The 13,072-nt window shown below is 51.2% G+C and overlaps 2 protein-coding genes across 2 annotated transcripts in view; one reads left to right on the top strand and one right to left on the bottom strand.

Moving 5' to 3' along the window:
* Otud3 (OTU deubiquitinase 3) overlaps nt 1-9,874 on the top strand; it is a 35,388-nt gene extending 25,514 nt beyond the window's left edge. Inside the window, exons 8-9 of the transcript XR_009224375.1 lie at nt 3,779-3,870; nt 5,888-9,874. The gene's annotated coding sequence lies outside the window, so the exon portion shown is untranslated. The remainder of the gene's footprint in view (nt 1-3,778; nt 3,871-5,887) is intronic.
* Nucleotides 1,514-7,299, bottom strand: Pla2g2e (phospholipase A2 group IIE). Its single transcript, XM_046468408.2, has 4 exons — nt 7,186-7,299; nt 6,283-6,421; nt 5,994-6,100; nt 1,514-3,857 (listed from the first exon to the last, which is right to left on the bottom strand). Exons 1-4 carry the CDS (start codon nt 7,223-7,225, stop codon nt 3,715-3,717), a joined length of 429 nt encoding a protein of 142 aa, XP_046324364.2. The 5' UTR covers nt 7,226-7,299; the 3' UTR covers nt 1,514-3,714.
* Nucleotides 9,875-13,072: the final 3,198 nt, after the last annotated feature.

Below are 13,072 nucleotides of genomic sequence, written 5' to 3'. Positions count from 1 at the left end.
TATTTTACACATGAAAGAGTAAGTAAATGGACCAAGATCACAAGTGGTAGCAGAAGCAGGATTTGGACCCAGGACTGCCTACTGCCACCACACAAGAACCCAAATAATGGGTAAGCAGCACTAGTAAAGGTCCCAAAACATGAGCTGGCCTTCAGAGGAGACTGAATTCTGCTCCAGCTGGGAAAGGTGGAATTTGAGGTGCATTCGTGGACAGGAGAAGCTTTTTAGGTTGAGGGAAGCTATTGCATGAAGGAATGAAGGCAGGAAAGCAGTGGATAATGGAGAGCCACTGATGGTATGGCGGGGAGGAGTTGACTGGATGGACATCAAGCCATTGGTGGACGGGAGAGAGACTGCATGAAGGAGGGAGGCCCTTTGGTCCTGATTCTCTACTCTTAGCTTTAGTTAGTGTAGAATATTTGCTCTCTGCCTGCCAGTTAACCCATCTAATTTTTCTCTATCCCTAGCACTCAACCTAATGCCAGAAACGTAGTTTATACAAAGCTTATTGAAAGAAAGGATGATCTTTAATAGTATTCAGTTCTCCAGCTGCAACATTGCAAAGAACCTCAGAGAAGCAGACACACGTCCGTGGAATCATAATCAGACTCTTCAGTTAGCTCGGGAATTCCATTGTGATTTCTAATCACTTATTCAGCAAGTGATTTAATTGGGCACTTCATGCCTAGCTTCTGTTAGGGGGGTAAGTAGGAACAAAAGCAAAAACAATCCAAACCCTGTCTTCAAAATGGAAGAGATATGCTATGAAACATTGAGGTCAATGTCCTCTCACCAGCCTTGGTGTAGTCCTTTGCCTTACTCATTTATCCACGCATTCATCTGAAGAATTAATACACATAAAGCCCTGAGAACAGTGCCCTGTAAACTCTAGGTGCTTAATAAAATGTTATACCTGTGAAGCCAGAATTAGACAGTATAGATAGATAAATCGAGTCTGGTCAGATCAAGGAGGCCACTTTGAGTGAGTCTGGGAAGTTGGAAACTGTCCCACCCCAGAGGGCCTTCAGAGCCCTTCCTTCACCCTATCAAGATAACCCTCCCCTGCTCCAACCAGTTGCTAAGGCAACCTGCCCCAGGAATTGCCCCTCCTTACAGGGAGCTGTAAAGTTGTTAATTAATATGTCCTGGGCTGCTCCAGCCTGCCCTTCCCTGTTCAGCCCACCTGTTTCCCACCACTGGGCCACCCCACCGACCTTTCCTAGGCCTAGTCACAGGGAAGAGAAAGATAAGGGCAAGAGAGCAGGAGAACAAAGGAAGCCTAAGACGCACAAAAGGGCAGAACACCTCACTTCTTGGGATACCAGGAACCAGCTAGGGCCCCCTTCTCACTCCCGGGAGAAGTCTATGTTACCCCTTTTAAAGTAAACCCTGCCTTATATGCTTGCTTCGGCGTGCTTCTCTAATGTTCAAACTTCAACGAGAGGGAGCAGGTCACCGATAACAAGCGTTATCACTTGTTATTTTAACATTCATTCATAGGACCAAATGCTTATTTATGTGCTAGGCATATAAATATGCTGTCACACATACTCATTTATTTAAACCTCACCACAACCATCTGTCAGGGGAATGTCATTGTTCCATTTTACAAATACAGAGACTGAATCTGTGACCAGGCTTCGAAGATTTTCACCTGCGCACCTGGAGGTCTTGTTAACCTATTGAAGGATTTAGCAGGGCTGGAGTAAGGGCTGTTTTTCTAACAAGACCCCCTGCTGCTGCTGCTGCTGTCCACACACCCCTGAGCAGTCAGTGCGCCAACACACCCCCTGTTGCTAAGAGGATGAACACAGATGTGTACCTGGAGCCTCTGACTTCAGTTCAGAGCTCTCCTTTTCCTTTTTCAGTCATTTTCACAAGTCTGCAACTAGAAACCAAGTGCATTATAGATCCACACATGTGCAGATGGAATCCAAACCTCGATTCATTCATTGAACATTTATTGAGCTCTGGAAAAACGAAGGATACGACTTGTCCATGAGTGACCAAGGGGCTCACCACCTGTGGTCACAGCCGGTTGCACTGGCATCTGTCTTTAGTTGCAGTTCTCACATTTTTGGACAGTTACAATGGGAAGATTACCAGGTCCTCATCCCATTATGCCCAGAAGTCACCTCTCTACTCTACCCAAGTCAGCTCCTTTTCCCCGACTTTCTTATTTCTGCAGACACACCAATACCCTAAGATGGTGGGAAGTCCTTCTCTGATGATTCCTTAGCATATTCATTACTGACAATGCAAGTTTAGGAATTTCACCAGCCCGAGGAACTGCCCAGGGGGTGAAGGGAAATCCATGTGAACCGAATTTGGGTTTCTTCCTAGTAGTCTGAACAAGTTGGACACCAGAGGGCGCCTCAGGATCACGTTCCCTGACAAATCAGACTCAGGCTCACAGAAGCCAATTTTGTTTCAAGACACCATCTTTGGGTGGTTCCAACTTTGGGTCATTGACAACAGCAAAGCTCACATACTGGTCCCCCATGCTATTTTTTTTCTAGCTCAGAGCTTTGTTGTCTTTTTAAAGTCTAGGAGGATGCATCCCTTTGATTTCTTGTGCTCCTCAAAGTCCTCATGGGTGTATGCACACCATATGAAGGATGAAAGGGAGTGAAGTTTATCCAGCCGGGCCACAGCTTTGTACCATGCAGCACATGGTCTCCTTCAATAGGCTCATCCTGGTCCTGTAGGATTCCATCCGTGTCTGGCAGCTGGTGGAGACAGCAGATCTGCAGTCCAGAGTTAAATCTGCTGAGGCTTGTGGCTTTCAGAACTGGCTGTTTCTTTGGTGGGAATCCTTTGGTTGACCTGCCATGTTGTACCCTCTCCTCTTCCTGCTCTCTCAGGAGCATCACAGGCTGCATATGCTCACAGCTGGCCTACCCTAGATATGTGATCTTTCCAAGGTAACAACTATTGGGTCTGGTCAACATGGCCGTGTCACAACACTGGCAGCTGATGCCAACTTCTTGAAAAAATTAAGGGAGAAGAGCAAGGATACCCTGGTACAGTGTCCCTTCTTTGACTCTCAGGTGTCAAAAAAGGGGGTTAGATAAGATGGATCTGGAGCTACTTTTCCCTCTAAATCAGTCTTTGTCAGTGGGGGCGTTTTGAGGCCTGATGACAGTGGGGACAATATTTTTAGGTTGGTAGTTTTTATCTTTCTTACATTAAGCCATATGGCCAGAAATATTCCTTTTGGAGATTGCCATTATTGTCTCAGAGAAGATTGTAGAACTTTAGAAGAAGAGAATAATGGAAACTTACTGCTGTGGAAAATTAAAAGGACTTAATATTGGCATTACAGATGGGACCCCAAATCAGATTCATTCCTACTGTATTCCAGTGCTTAGCACCAGGGTGGTGCATGGCAGGTGCTCAAAATATGAACGAATGAACAAATGAATAAATGAAAGAACGGGATTATAGACTAATCAAAACCTAGCATGACAAAATCTGCAAATCAGAGAATCCTAGAATTAAAGAGAGCATATTCACTTATTCAGAAGAGAGAATGGGTGGGGTTACTGAGTCTTGTGGGTGCTGCAGAGGCCCACGGCTCCTGAGGCTCTTCCTGGGGGAAGTGTGGAAACTCTGGGGAAGGGACGGAATTTTCCAGAGGGAGGGCCTTGGGTTCTAAACTTCTTCAGGCCTGGGATTATGGCAGCCTGAGGCGGGGCTGCAGCCAAGCAGAGTTTAGCAGGGTGGGGTGGGTCCTGTGCACAGCTTGTTGGGGTAATGGGCATATTTGCGGTTGTAGGTGCTCACATAGCGGCGGAAGCAAAGGGCAGCCCTCCTGTCGCACTCGCAGGTCCGCCTCTGGCAGGTGGTCTTGCCGGCTGGATGAAATAGGTAAGTCAGGCACTAAGGTTGGAGGCGCGGGATTCCCGCTCTCGGACACGGTTGGGACGGCTCCCGGCTGCTCTTGGGTTCATGTTCTCAACCTCATCCTCAGCCCCATTCTGATGGGAGCCTGCACTCAAGGGGGCTGTTCCAGAATGGGGGAGTCAAGGGCAGAGCGTGGGAGACCCTGTGAAGGCCAGAAGTTGGCCCTCACTGTCCCTCCTTCCTTCCCCAGGCCCACTCTCATGGCCCTTGGCCCCCTCCTGCCTGGTTCTCACCTGCCCCCACCCAGGGATTTCTGGGCAACTCCTTCCTCCTGTGATGGTGCACCGAGGAGCGGGGAAACTACGGGAGGTAGTGTCAATTCTAGATGGCTGGTCATGCCCCCGGGGGGGCCTGTGTCCAGGCTGGAAGCCTTACTTGGGGCCCCCTGCCTGCTCCCACCCGAGAGGACAGAACCTATTTTTCTTCCCACACCAGCCTAGGAATTAGACCTCCCAGACCATTGTCCCTGAGGCTGGCTGGCGTCAGTTCTGCAGGCACCCGAGCTGCAGAAGGCTCCTGTTCTCTGCACCGACTCATTTTTGTCCCCACAAATACATCTCTCTCCACAAGGGTCCTGGTGCCTCCTCCCCCTCACCCAAAGATGAGCCTTTATTCAGGATTCTGCCCACGCCTGCTATTTCAGCAGGACTCAGGATTGGGGAGCTTGACATCTTGACAGCCACCCTGTTGGGTGCAGAGCAGGCTGAACTGTGTTGTCTGCAGGGCAGGCTGAACAGATGTTGGCTGCAAGATAGCCCACGCACTCAAACCCCCCTCTATCTGGTCCTTTATCACCTGTTTGCCTCAAGGCTGAACACTTAACCCCCCCTTGGGCCAACAAGGCAGCTTGCAGACCCAGAGGCCCCATTAGATTTGGGCTATAAAAACTCCCTCCTGCCAGGCCCCCCCCTCTTGCTCTCTGTCTCGCTCTTGCTCTTGCTCTCTCCCTCTTCATCTCTCCTCTTCTCTTCTCTCTCTCTCTCTTTCCTTCTTTCTTTTTTCTTTGTTGCACTGCTGCAATAAAGCTCTCTTGGTCACTCTGTTGTGGTCACTTTTCTTTCACACCCTCTTTTGGGGGGTTCCTTCCAGGAGCTGGGCTGAGCTAGGGAGAGGGGTATGATTACCTCCTTATTAGATGAGGATGCAGAGGTTTCCAGGGGCTGTGTCACCTGCCTAAAGTCACATGGTGGGCAGAAGGTGAAGCCCTGAGAAGAACTCAGGGCCCAGACCTCCCGGCCCCCTCCCCTCTTCTCACAGCTGACTATCCCAGCCTTGCATGAAGCTCAGGGGTGGGGCGCCCACCACCTTTACCTTACACAGCTGCTCTCCTGAGTGGACGGCGGAAGGAACAAGACCCTCTGAGCTACCTCTGCCTTGGAGGTGCTGGCCTGGCTCTGTCCCTCCCCTCTGGTAGACCTTTGATACCTGCGCAGTCCTTTCGCAGGAGAGGACTCCAGGTCCATCTCTGCACCACACCCATGGGGCCCTGCCCTCCCTCCAGGCTATGCCTGGCTTTATAGCAGGAAGGCCGGCTTCTGATCCACCTGCCCCCCTACACTCTGTCTCAGTTGAGGCTGCTTCCCCAGCTGGAGACCAGAGGAGGGATGAACCGTCCAGGGCATCGGATGTGGCAAAGTGGAGAGAACCGGCCCAGCCTGATAACCCTAATAAGGGGAATCAGCCTTTGGGAATGGGGTCTGCTGTCCCAAATCAAAACTCCACCTGCCTCCATCCTGGGGACCTGAGATGGGTGTGTGAGTCCAGCTCATTTGGGTGCGGCTCAGCTGGGCCCCTCCTGCACCCTCCCCAGAGGCTGGAGCTGGGAGGAGTCTCTGGGTGGGGAGGAAGTTCCTGAGGCTGAGGCAGGGACTGGGGCTGCACCAATGGACCTTGGCTTCTCTAGCCCAGATGCCTGGTGAGCATGGAGACAGAGGGACAGGTCTCTGCACACCACTGACAATGGGAAACCCCATTCCTCCAGTCCAGGGTCTGCCCCTGACAAGGCCGAAGGTCACATCAGGAGGGGGATCCAGTCTGAAGCTGCCCCTCCCCACAACATGTGGATTGCTCCGGGTCTGTCCACTCACCACAGAAGATGTCTTGCTGGCCGACAGAGAAAAGGTACTTTTCCAGTTTGGGTTCACAGCCCAGCTTCTCCAGCCGCCCATAGCAACAGTCATGGGCGTGGCAGCACCTGCGGGGTCATGGTCAACTGGAGGGGCCTGTGAGCCAGGCCAGGCTGGACAGGGATGGCTGGGGCACAGCCCAAAGGAGCTCGGAGGAGAGGGTCAGTTGCTGGTCTCTCAGTGCCCCCAGATCCTTCCCCCTCCCAGGGTGCTCCTCCCAGAGTGTTCCCCTTGCTGGCCACCTCCTCACCAGTCTGTCTGGTCCACTGGCCAGTGGGACCCACCGATGCCACAGTAGCAGCCATAATCATTGTACTGCAGAGCTGACTTCCCTGTCATCCTCTCGATCATCACCCCAAACTGGACCAGGTTCCCGCTGGCCATGGCCACTGTGGAGGAGGAGGGAGCCTTTCACCCAGGGCCCACCCCTCATGTCACTCAAATCTGATTCCAGACAGCTCAACATTTGTCTAGTGAAGCTTCTCTCCTCGAAGCACCCCGTCACCAATAGCAACAATGATACTAAGTAGTGACCCCTCCAGTGGCATCCTTTGGGTCTTAATCCTATCGACCCCACTCCTTCACGTCAGCCACACACCCCCACTCTCCTCCACCACCCCAAGAATATCCCTCACTCACCCTTCTGGGGACCCCCATTGGCTTTTCACATCTCTCCCAAAGACCTTCATTGTACCCCCAGCTGTTAGCCCTGGTCTCCTCCAAGAGCGCTCTGTCCCCTGAGGTCTCACAGATACCACAGGACATGATTCCTAACTCCCTCAAGGGACCCCCCTGAATTCCTCCAGATCCTCCCAATGCAGCCATGGCGCGGTGCCCACCGAGGCAGGTTGGAGCCAAAAATGAAGCCAGTACAGGGAGGAGCCCGAGTGTGCTGCTGGGGTCCCTGCCAGCCCCTGTCCTGTGCTCCCACCCCTCCTCGGGCTGCACTCTCCCCCCTACTCCCCCATCTCCTCCAGCCACTGCTGGCTTGCGCAGAACTGGCTTATCCCCTGGTGGCAAGAAGAGGGGGTCCCCAGTAGTTGGTACCCCTGATGCCTTCTGGAGAACCAAGCTCAGGGGCATCCAGCAGGCTCCGGGTTGCCAGATAGCGGGGGCGGGAAGGGGGACCGTCACAGGTCATGAGTTCACTTACCCAGGAGGCAAAGGAAGGCCAGAAGATGGGGAGGGTTCATCTTGGGGGTCTCGGAAGAGGTGAGCAGGGGGCAGAGGAGCCTGAGAGTGGAAGGGAGTGAGCAGGGGCCCTCTGAATTCAGGGCACCTCCCAGTCAGTTAAATACCCAGTTCTGTCCACTCCCCGTCATTAACCCCTGAGTGCCCAGTGATGCAACCCCTGAGTGCCTTCAGGTCTGAGACTCTGGCCAAGTCCCCAGAGGAGGGGCCAGCTGGGCCCACAGCCCAGGAAGCAGGGGATGTAATGGCTGTCCCCTCTCATGTCTTCCGTCACCTACCCCTTTCCTAGCCACTGTCCTGGTGCCCCTGGTACCCAGGGCCTGGGCTGGGCTTTTCTTTCTTGGCATCTTTCCCTCATCCTGTTTTATGGATTCGGCGACTGAGACCCAGAGAGGAGGAGAAACTCGAGCTCTCACAGCGGGAGTGCCACGTGCCGGGTCTGCCCCGTTTCCACATTCCCACTGGGTGAACTGGAGGCAAGATGCCCTCCCCAGGCCTTCCCCGCTCCTGACCTGTGACTGGGATAACTTGACCATCCACTTCCATCAACGATCAGGGCCGGGAGCTGCTGGCCCTGGCCTGGGAGTCCTGGTTCTGCCACTTATTATGTGGCCGGGGCAGATGCTTTACCTTACTTGGATCCTCAGTTTTCCTGCGTAGATGACGGTGGTAGAAGGCATCCCACCCTTGCCTCCTTTGTGGGAGGACAGAAAACTCCAATGTGACTAGGCAGTGGCCTTCATGGAACCTTGGGCACCCTGCTGAGCCCCTCACAAGCAAGATCAGCTGAGCTGCGTCCTGTGTGCTACGACCACTCCCATCTTACAGAGGAGGGAACCGAGGCTCAGGCCTAAGTACCTGGTGAGTCAGAATTTGGATCCAGGCAGCCCAAAGGACTTACCCAGAGCCAACGTATCTACCAGGTGAAGGGGATGCAGAGCTTAACTAACATCCATACCAGTTTTGAGATCCTTCAAAATGTTTCAGTTGCTTAAAAAATCAGAAGAAGAATGAGTACAACTCAGCCTGGATTATATTTGTCTTCATATTAACATGATTGTTAAAATTTAACTTTTTTTTTTTTTTTTTGGTACTGGGGATTGGATCCAGGGGCACTTTGCCACTGAGCCATATCCCTAGCCCTTTTCCATTTTTGTTTGGAGACAGAGCCTTGCTAAGTTGCTGAGGCTGGCCTTGAACCTGTGATCCTCCTGTAGCCCACAGAATGGCTTGGATGATAGGCATGGGCCACCATGCCCAGCTATAAAATTTAACTTTTAATATGTTTTTATCTGGAGGAAAGGGTCCACAGAGGCAGAAGTGGCCAGGGTTTGTGACGAAGGTTATGCTGCGACTCTGGGCTGAACCACCTGGATCCAGGCTGCAGGTGCACATGTGGGGCCCAGGGTCAGCCTCCTTTCTGGGAGAGAAGACAGAGGAACTGGGCAAGGCTGGAGCTCCCAGGAAGGAATCAGATAAACTCACTGGCTGGGGATGGAGACCTGGGGAGGTTTGAGCAGAGGGCTGAGTGGCAGAGATCCTGGGCTGTGATTTGGGATTAAAGGTTGTTAACAGAGGAGTAAGGCCCAGTAAACAGGCTGCAGCACTGCCTCCGGCCCTGCCCATTCACTTCCTGCTAATAGCTCCCCTGTGCCTCTCCACACCTCGGCCTGCTCATGCCCCTCTCTAGGGAAGACTGAGGGCCAGTGAGCCAGGGAGGTGAGCCCTTCTGCCTAGGAGCACCCAGCAGCCATGAGTCACGGTCTCCTGACAAGGGGGCTCCCTTTTGCTCACCGTTTCCTTTTGATTTTAACAAGGGCCCCTAGCAGCCCCTGGCTCCTGGCCTGGTCACAAGGGACCAAACAGTGAGTCACTGAGGAGCTGCCTCAAAAGCTAACCGAAAATTAGCTTTGATTCCCGGGGAGGTTTGGCTCACAGCTGTTCTGTGGCAGAAGAGGGGTGTTCCCAGGAAGAGCCAGGTTTCTGAGACAATTGCTTTCATGACCCACTTCCAGTCCTGGCCTGCCCAGGACAGGGCCCCTGCAAGCCCCTACTGGTCTATACCTGGGGCAGAAGACGGAGGAGTGGAGGGCCAGAGGCTGGTGGGGACAACCCGGCTGTCTTCCGGGCAGACAGACATTGTCCCAGCTGAGGTTTGAGGTGGCAGTGTGGGTGGGACCTGGTCTGGAGGACACTTGCAGACATTTGGGAAGGGTCTTGGTATGGCTTTCACACCACCAGCACCATGTGGCAGGGAGTGTCAGCAAGACCAGGGCCTGAGCGGCAGCTCCTCTGCTCTGGGGCTGTGTGAACTTGGCCAGTCCCATCCCCTCCCTGAACCCAGCTGCATCCTCCATAAAACAGAGACAAGTGACTGACCTTGCAGGGGTGTGAGCCAGATGGAAAGGAAGGGAAACGCGGAAAGCCCTCTGCAGGGCCTTGCCCAGGGGAGAAGCCCATAAATACGGGCCCCTCCTTCCCTCCCTGCTTACCTGGCCACAGGAGGCAGTGCCTGTCCCAGGAGCTCAAAGCACTTATCCCCATCGGGGACTAGCAGGCAGCCTGGCCAGGGCTCCGGGCATTTTGATAGGATCATTGTCCCCACTTGACAGATGAGGAGAGAGGGGTGACAGGTGAGGACTGAGGGTTGATGCTGAGGAGTGAGGAGTGAGGGATTAGGGATGAGGGTGGGCGTTGGGGTGGTTGGCATGGAGACCAGGTGGAGGTGGGTGGAGGATCGTCCCTTCTTCTCATAGCCTCTGTTTCATCCCTCAGAACTTTAGGGATCCTATAGACCTCTTTGAACAAAGTGGGGGATCACCTTATTCCTGGAAGGACTGATTGCTCATCCAGTCAGTAAACTACATTGAGGACCTACTATGTGCTGGGGATACACTGCAGAGCGAAACCAGGCCTGGTTCCCTATTGGCTGGAGTCATTGAAGATTCTGGAGGTACGGGAGCTTTCAGGCATGGCTGGATCATGGCTCTGGCTCTGTTTCCTTTGCAGTTCTTCCTCTCCTGCTCCTTCTCGGGGGACTTCTTGTGTGGTTTCAAGGTGTCTGCATGTGCCACAAGGGCCTCCTGCTTCCTCATTCACGTGGGGGCAAGTAGAAGAGGCAAATCTTCCCACGGTCATCCCTCAAAGCCCCCTACTTTGTTTTATAGGAACAACATGGACCAATCTTTGTTGCAAAGAGAGTACGATGGATTGGCTTGTCCTTTGAGGCTCACCCTTGGTTCCAGGGAAGGGGAAATATGTCACCCAACTGCCCAGTTGCTGTGCCATAAGGGAAGGGAGACTCCCCAAGCAAAACTCTGGGTTCTGTTAGGAGGGCAAATAGATGTTGCAGAAGCCATTGGAGCATGTCCCTCTACCCTGTGTGCCAGAACCCAGGGCATTTCTGGAACCACCTTCAGCATATCCAGAAGTGCCTTTTAAATCAGAGGTAGGATGAGGAGAAAGGCCTGGTCTTTTGAGGTGGGGGACAAAAAACAAATCTAAACTAATTTGATAAAATTGTGAAGCTGGAACTACCCCCAGAGAAACATCCAGAAGACCTTCAACTAGATTCGGGCGACTCTGGAGATATTCTCTCTAAGCCCCAGAATCTTCATCCAGAGATATGAATTTTGCTGTTCCAAGTTGTTGGAGGACATGCAATTGGCATCCAGGAAGTCACCATACCAAGAATGCCCCAGGGTGTCCCCTACCAGCCAGAACACAAACAAAACCATTGAAGGAATTGGGCTCCCTTACACAGAGAGAAATGACAACGATGGGAGGTAAGAGGTAAAAACAAACAGAACCTAAGCAAGGAGCTCAGGGGCTCTCAGAAATCTGCAACACAAAGGAGCCACCAGAAGGGGAGCCGCCTGAGCAGCAGCAAACACCTAGAGTTGCCCCGAGATGCTCGAAATAGGTGCGAATTAATGGTTCCCACATCCTTGCTAAGAGAGAAAAGACTCCAACAGGTTCAGCTTAGCAGACATTTATGTTTCCAACACTGTGTTGATGGACAGATGGAAAGGCTCCCCTCTGATCCCGGTGGGCACAGACAGGTTAATGTGTGCACGTCTGTAGCAGGGGTGTGGCGTAGAGCATTTGGGGAGTCACAGAGGAGGGGACAATTAATTCTGCTTGGACAGCCTTCAAAGAGAGCTGTGGAGCAGCAAGCAGGGCTGTCACCAGAGCTGGGACCCTGAAGGGTAAATAGGGTTCAGCTGATGGTCAGGAGGGACATAGAATAGGAGCTGTGGGCTCTGAGGCCCAGTCCTATGAATACCTTTCCTTTCTTCTGCAGGGCATCCCCTGTCCCTTTGATATCATCACCCAACTCCTCCCATTAGGGAAAACCTCTCTCTTAGTGTCTATGATCAGAACTGCCCATCATAATGAGGCACATGACCCAGCCAGCCAATCAGTCTTTCTCCTGGGACTCTTTTCCCCAGAATTTGCGCTAGCTTAAGAAGAGCAGAGCCATTTGGTCTTTGGTGTCCTAAAGAGATTATTCATGATTACTGAAACTTTCCAGGTCCTAACCTTCCCAAGGCCTGGTGGATTAACTCCTCCTTCTATTTCATGAGTGGTCCAGCTTTCTTTCATCAATTTTTTTTTTTTTTGGTTTAGCCAGAATAAATTGCAAACAAAGAACGTTAATCGAAATGGCAGTTGGTGCCAGGATGAGGATTATAGACGATAGATCCCGAGGGAAAAAGGGAATCTGGGATAGGATTGCTGGGCAGAGATTTGGCATACCCTCCGCCCATCCACAGCTGATCAACAGCTGCCTGCTCACCAAGAGCAGAGCTTGGGGCCTTAGTGGTTGCTGTCATTCAAGAGGGAGGCCCCTGGGTGAGATGGTTGCTTTGACAGTATCAGGTCAATTAAAGAGGGAAGAACTTATCATCTCCAGCAGTGTTCGCCATATTATATCTAACATTTGTTTATTTATTTTGTTCTTTCCTAACAGAATGTAAATTCCTTGAGGGAAGGGAGCTTTCAGGCATGGTTGGGTCATGGCTTGCACAGAGCGGGCCTTATTGATGAACCAGTGCACACATGCGTTAACAGCAAGCTCTAGCTTAGAATTTCTAGAATAAAACCCACAAAGGTCATTTCAGAAAGGATGGAAGGAACTTGATTTTTATTCTCAAAAATCTGGGGAAGAATTGTGGAAATAAATGTTGAGGGTTTCTCCTCTAAGAATAAAACTTGAGGTCAGATTGGATTTATTAGCGTTGAGATGTTTCTTCTAGATCTGGTTTAACAAGAGATAGAATTTAACATTCATGAAAAAGCTATGGAAGTTGAAACAAAAAGAAAACACTAAGAATTTAACTCAATGAGAAGCAATTGTGGTCTCCTAAACATGAGAAAAATGTACCACCTTCCTTTAAATAAGGAGGGGGGTGTTGTGACTGATTGCACAAAAATCAAAGTCAATCTAACTATCTGCTGCTTATAAAAGCACATATAAAAAGCTATTCATGGCAAGGTATTGCATGTCGAGTAAAAGATCTTTTGAACTTTCACAACTGTGGGAAATTGAGGGCTTGCTACCATGATTTAAAAAGCCACAGGAATAAAGCATTAAAAAGCTAGTGTTACTCTATAATGGTAAAAGATACATAGCAGAAAGCAATGACCTGTGGCTGGGGACTAACTGCTCATTTTCCAGATATTTATTATTAAACCCATTAATGAAGTACAAATGGATGACTGCCAAGGAAGCAGAGGATACTCATGTCGAAGAAATAGAAAGTATGACCCTTTCATACGTTCACAGAAGAGAAAAGGAAAATGGCTGAATATTTTTGACCAAAAAAATTACTCAGCTCCTCTGTCTT

Source organism: Marmota monax, unplaced genomic scaffold (assembly GCF_021218885.2).
Source record: "Marmota monax isolate L192 unplaced genomic scaffold, Marmota_monax_Labrador192_F-V1.1 WCK01_AAM20220418_F8-fsc00008, whole genome shotgun sequence".
Taxonomy (NCBI): domain Eukaryota; kingdom Metazoa; phylum Chordata; class Mammalia; order Rodentia; family Sciuridae; genus Marmota; species Marmota monax.
This window is presented reverse-complemented; position numbering and strand designations above follow the sequence as displayed.

Excerpts from the sequence above, each read along its gene's own strand:
- Pla2g2e (XM_046468408.2), bottom strand. The coding sequence starts at position 7,225 with ATGAACCCTCCCCATCTTCTGGCCTTCCTTTGCCTCCTGG. Across the intron at positions 6,101-6,282 it reads CCAGTGGACCAGACAGACTG|GTGCTGCCACGCCCATGACT; the intron begins GTGAGGAGGTGG and ends ATGACCCCGCAG. Across the intron at positions 3,858-5,993 it reads CCAGCAAGACATCTTCTGTG|CCGGCAAGACCACCTGCCAG; the intron begins GTGAGTGGACAG and ends TATTTCATCCAG.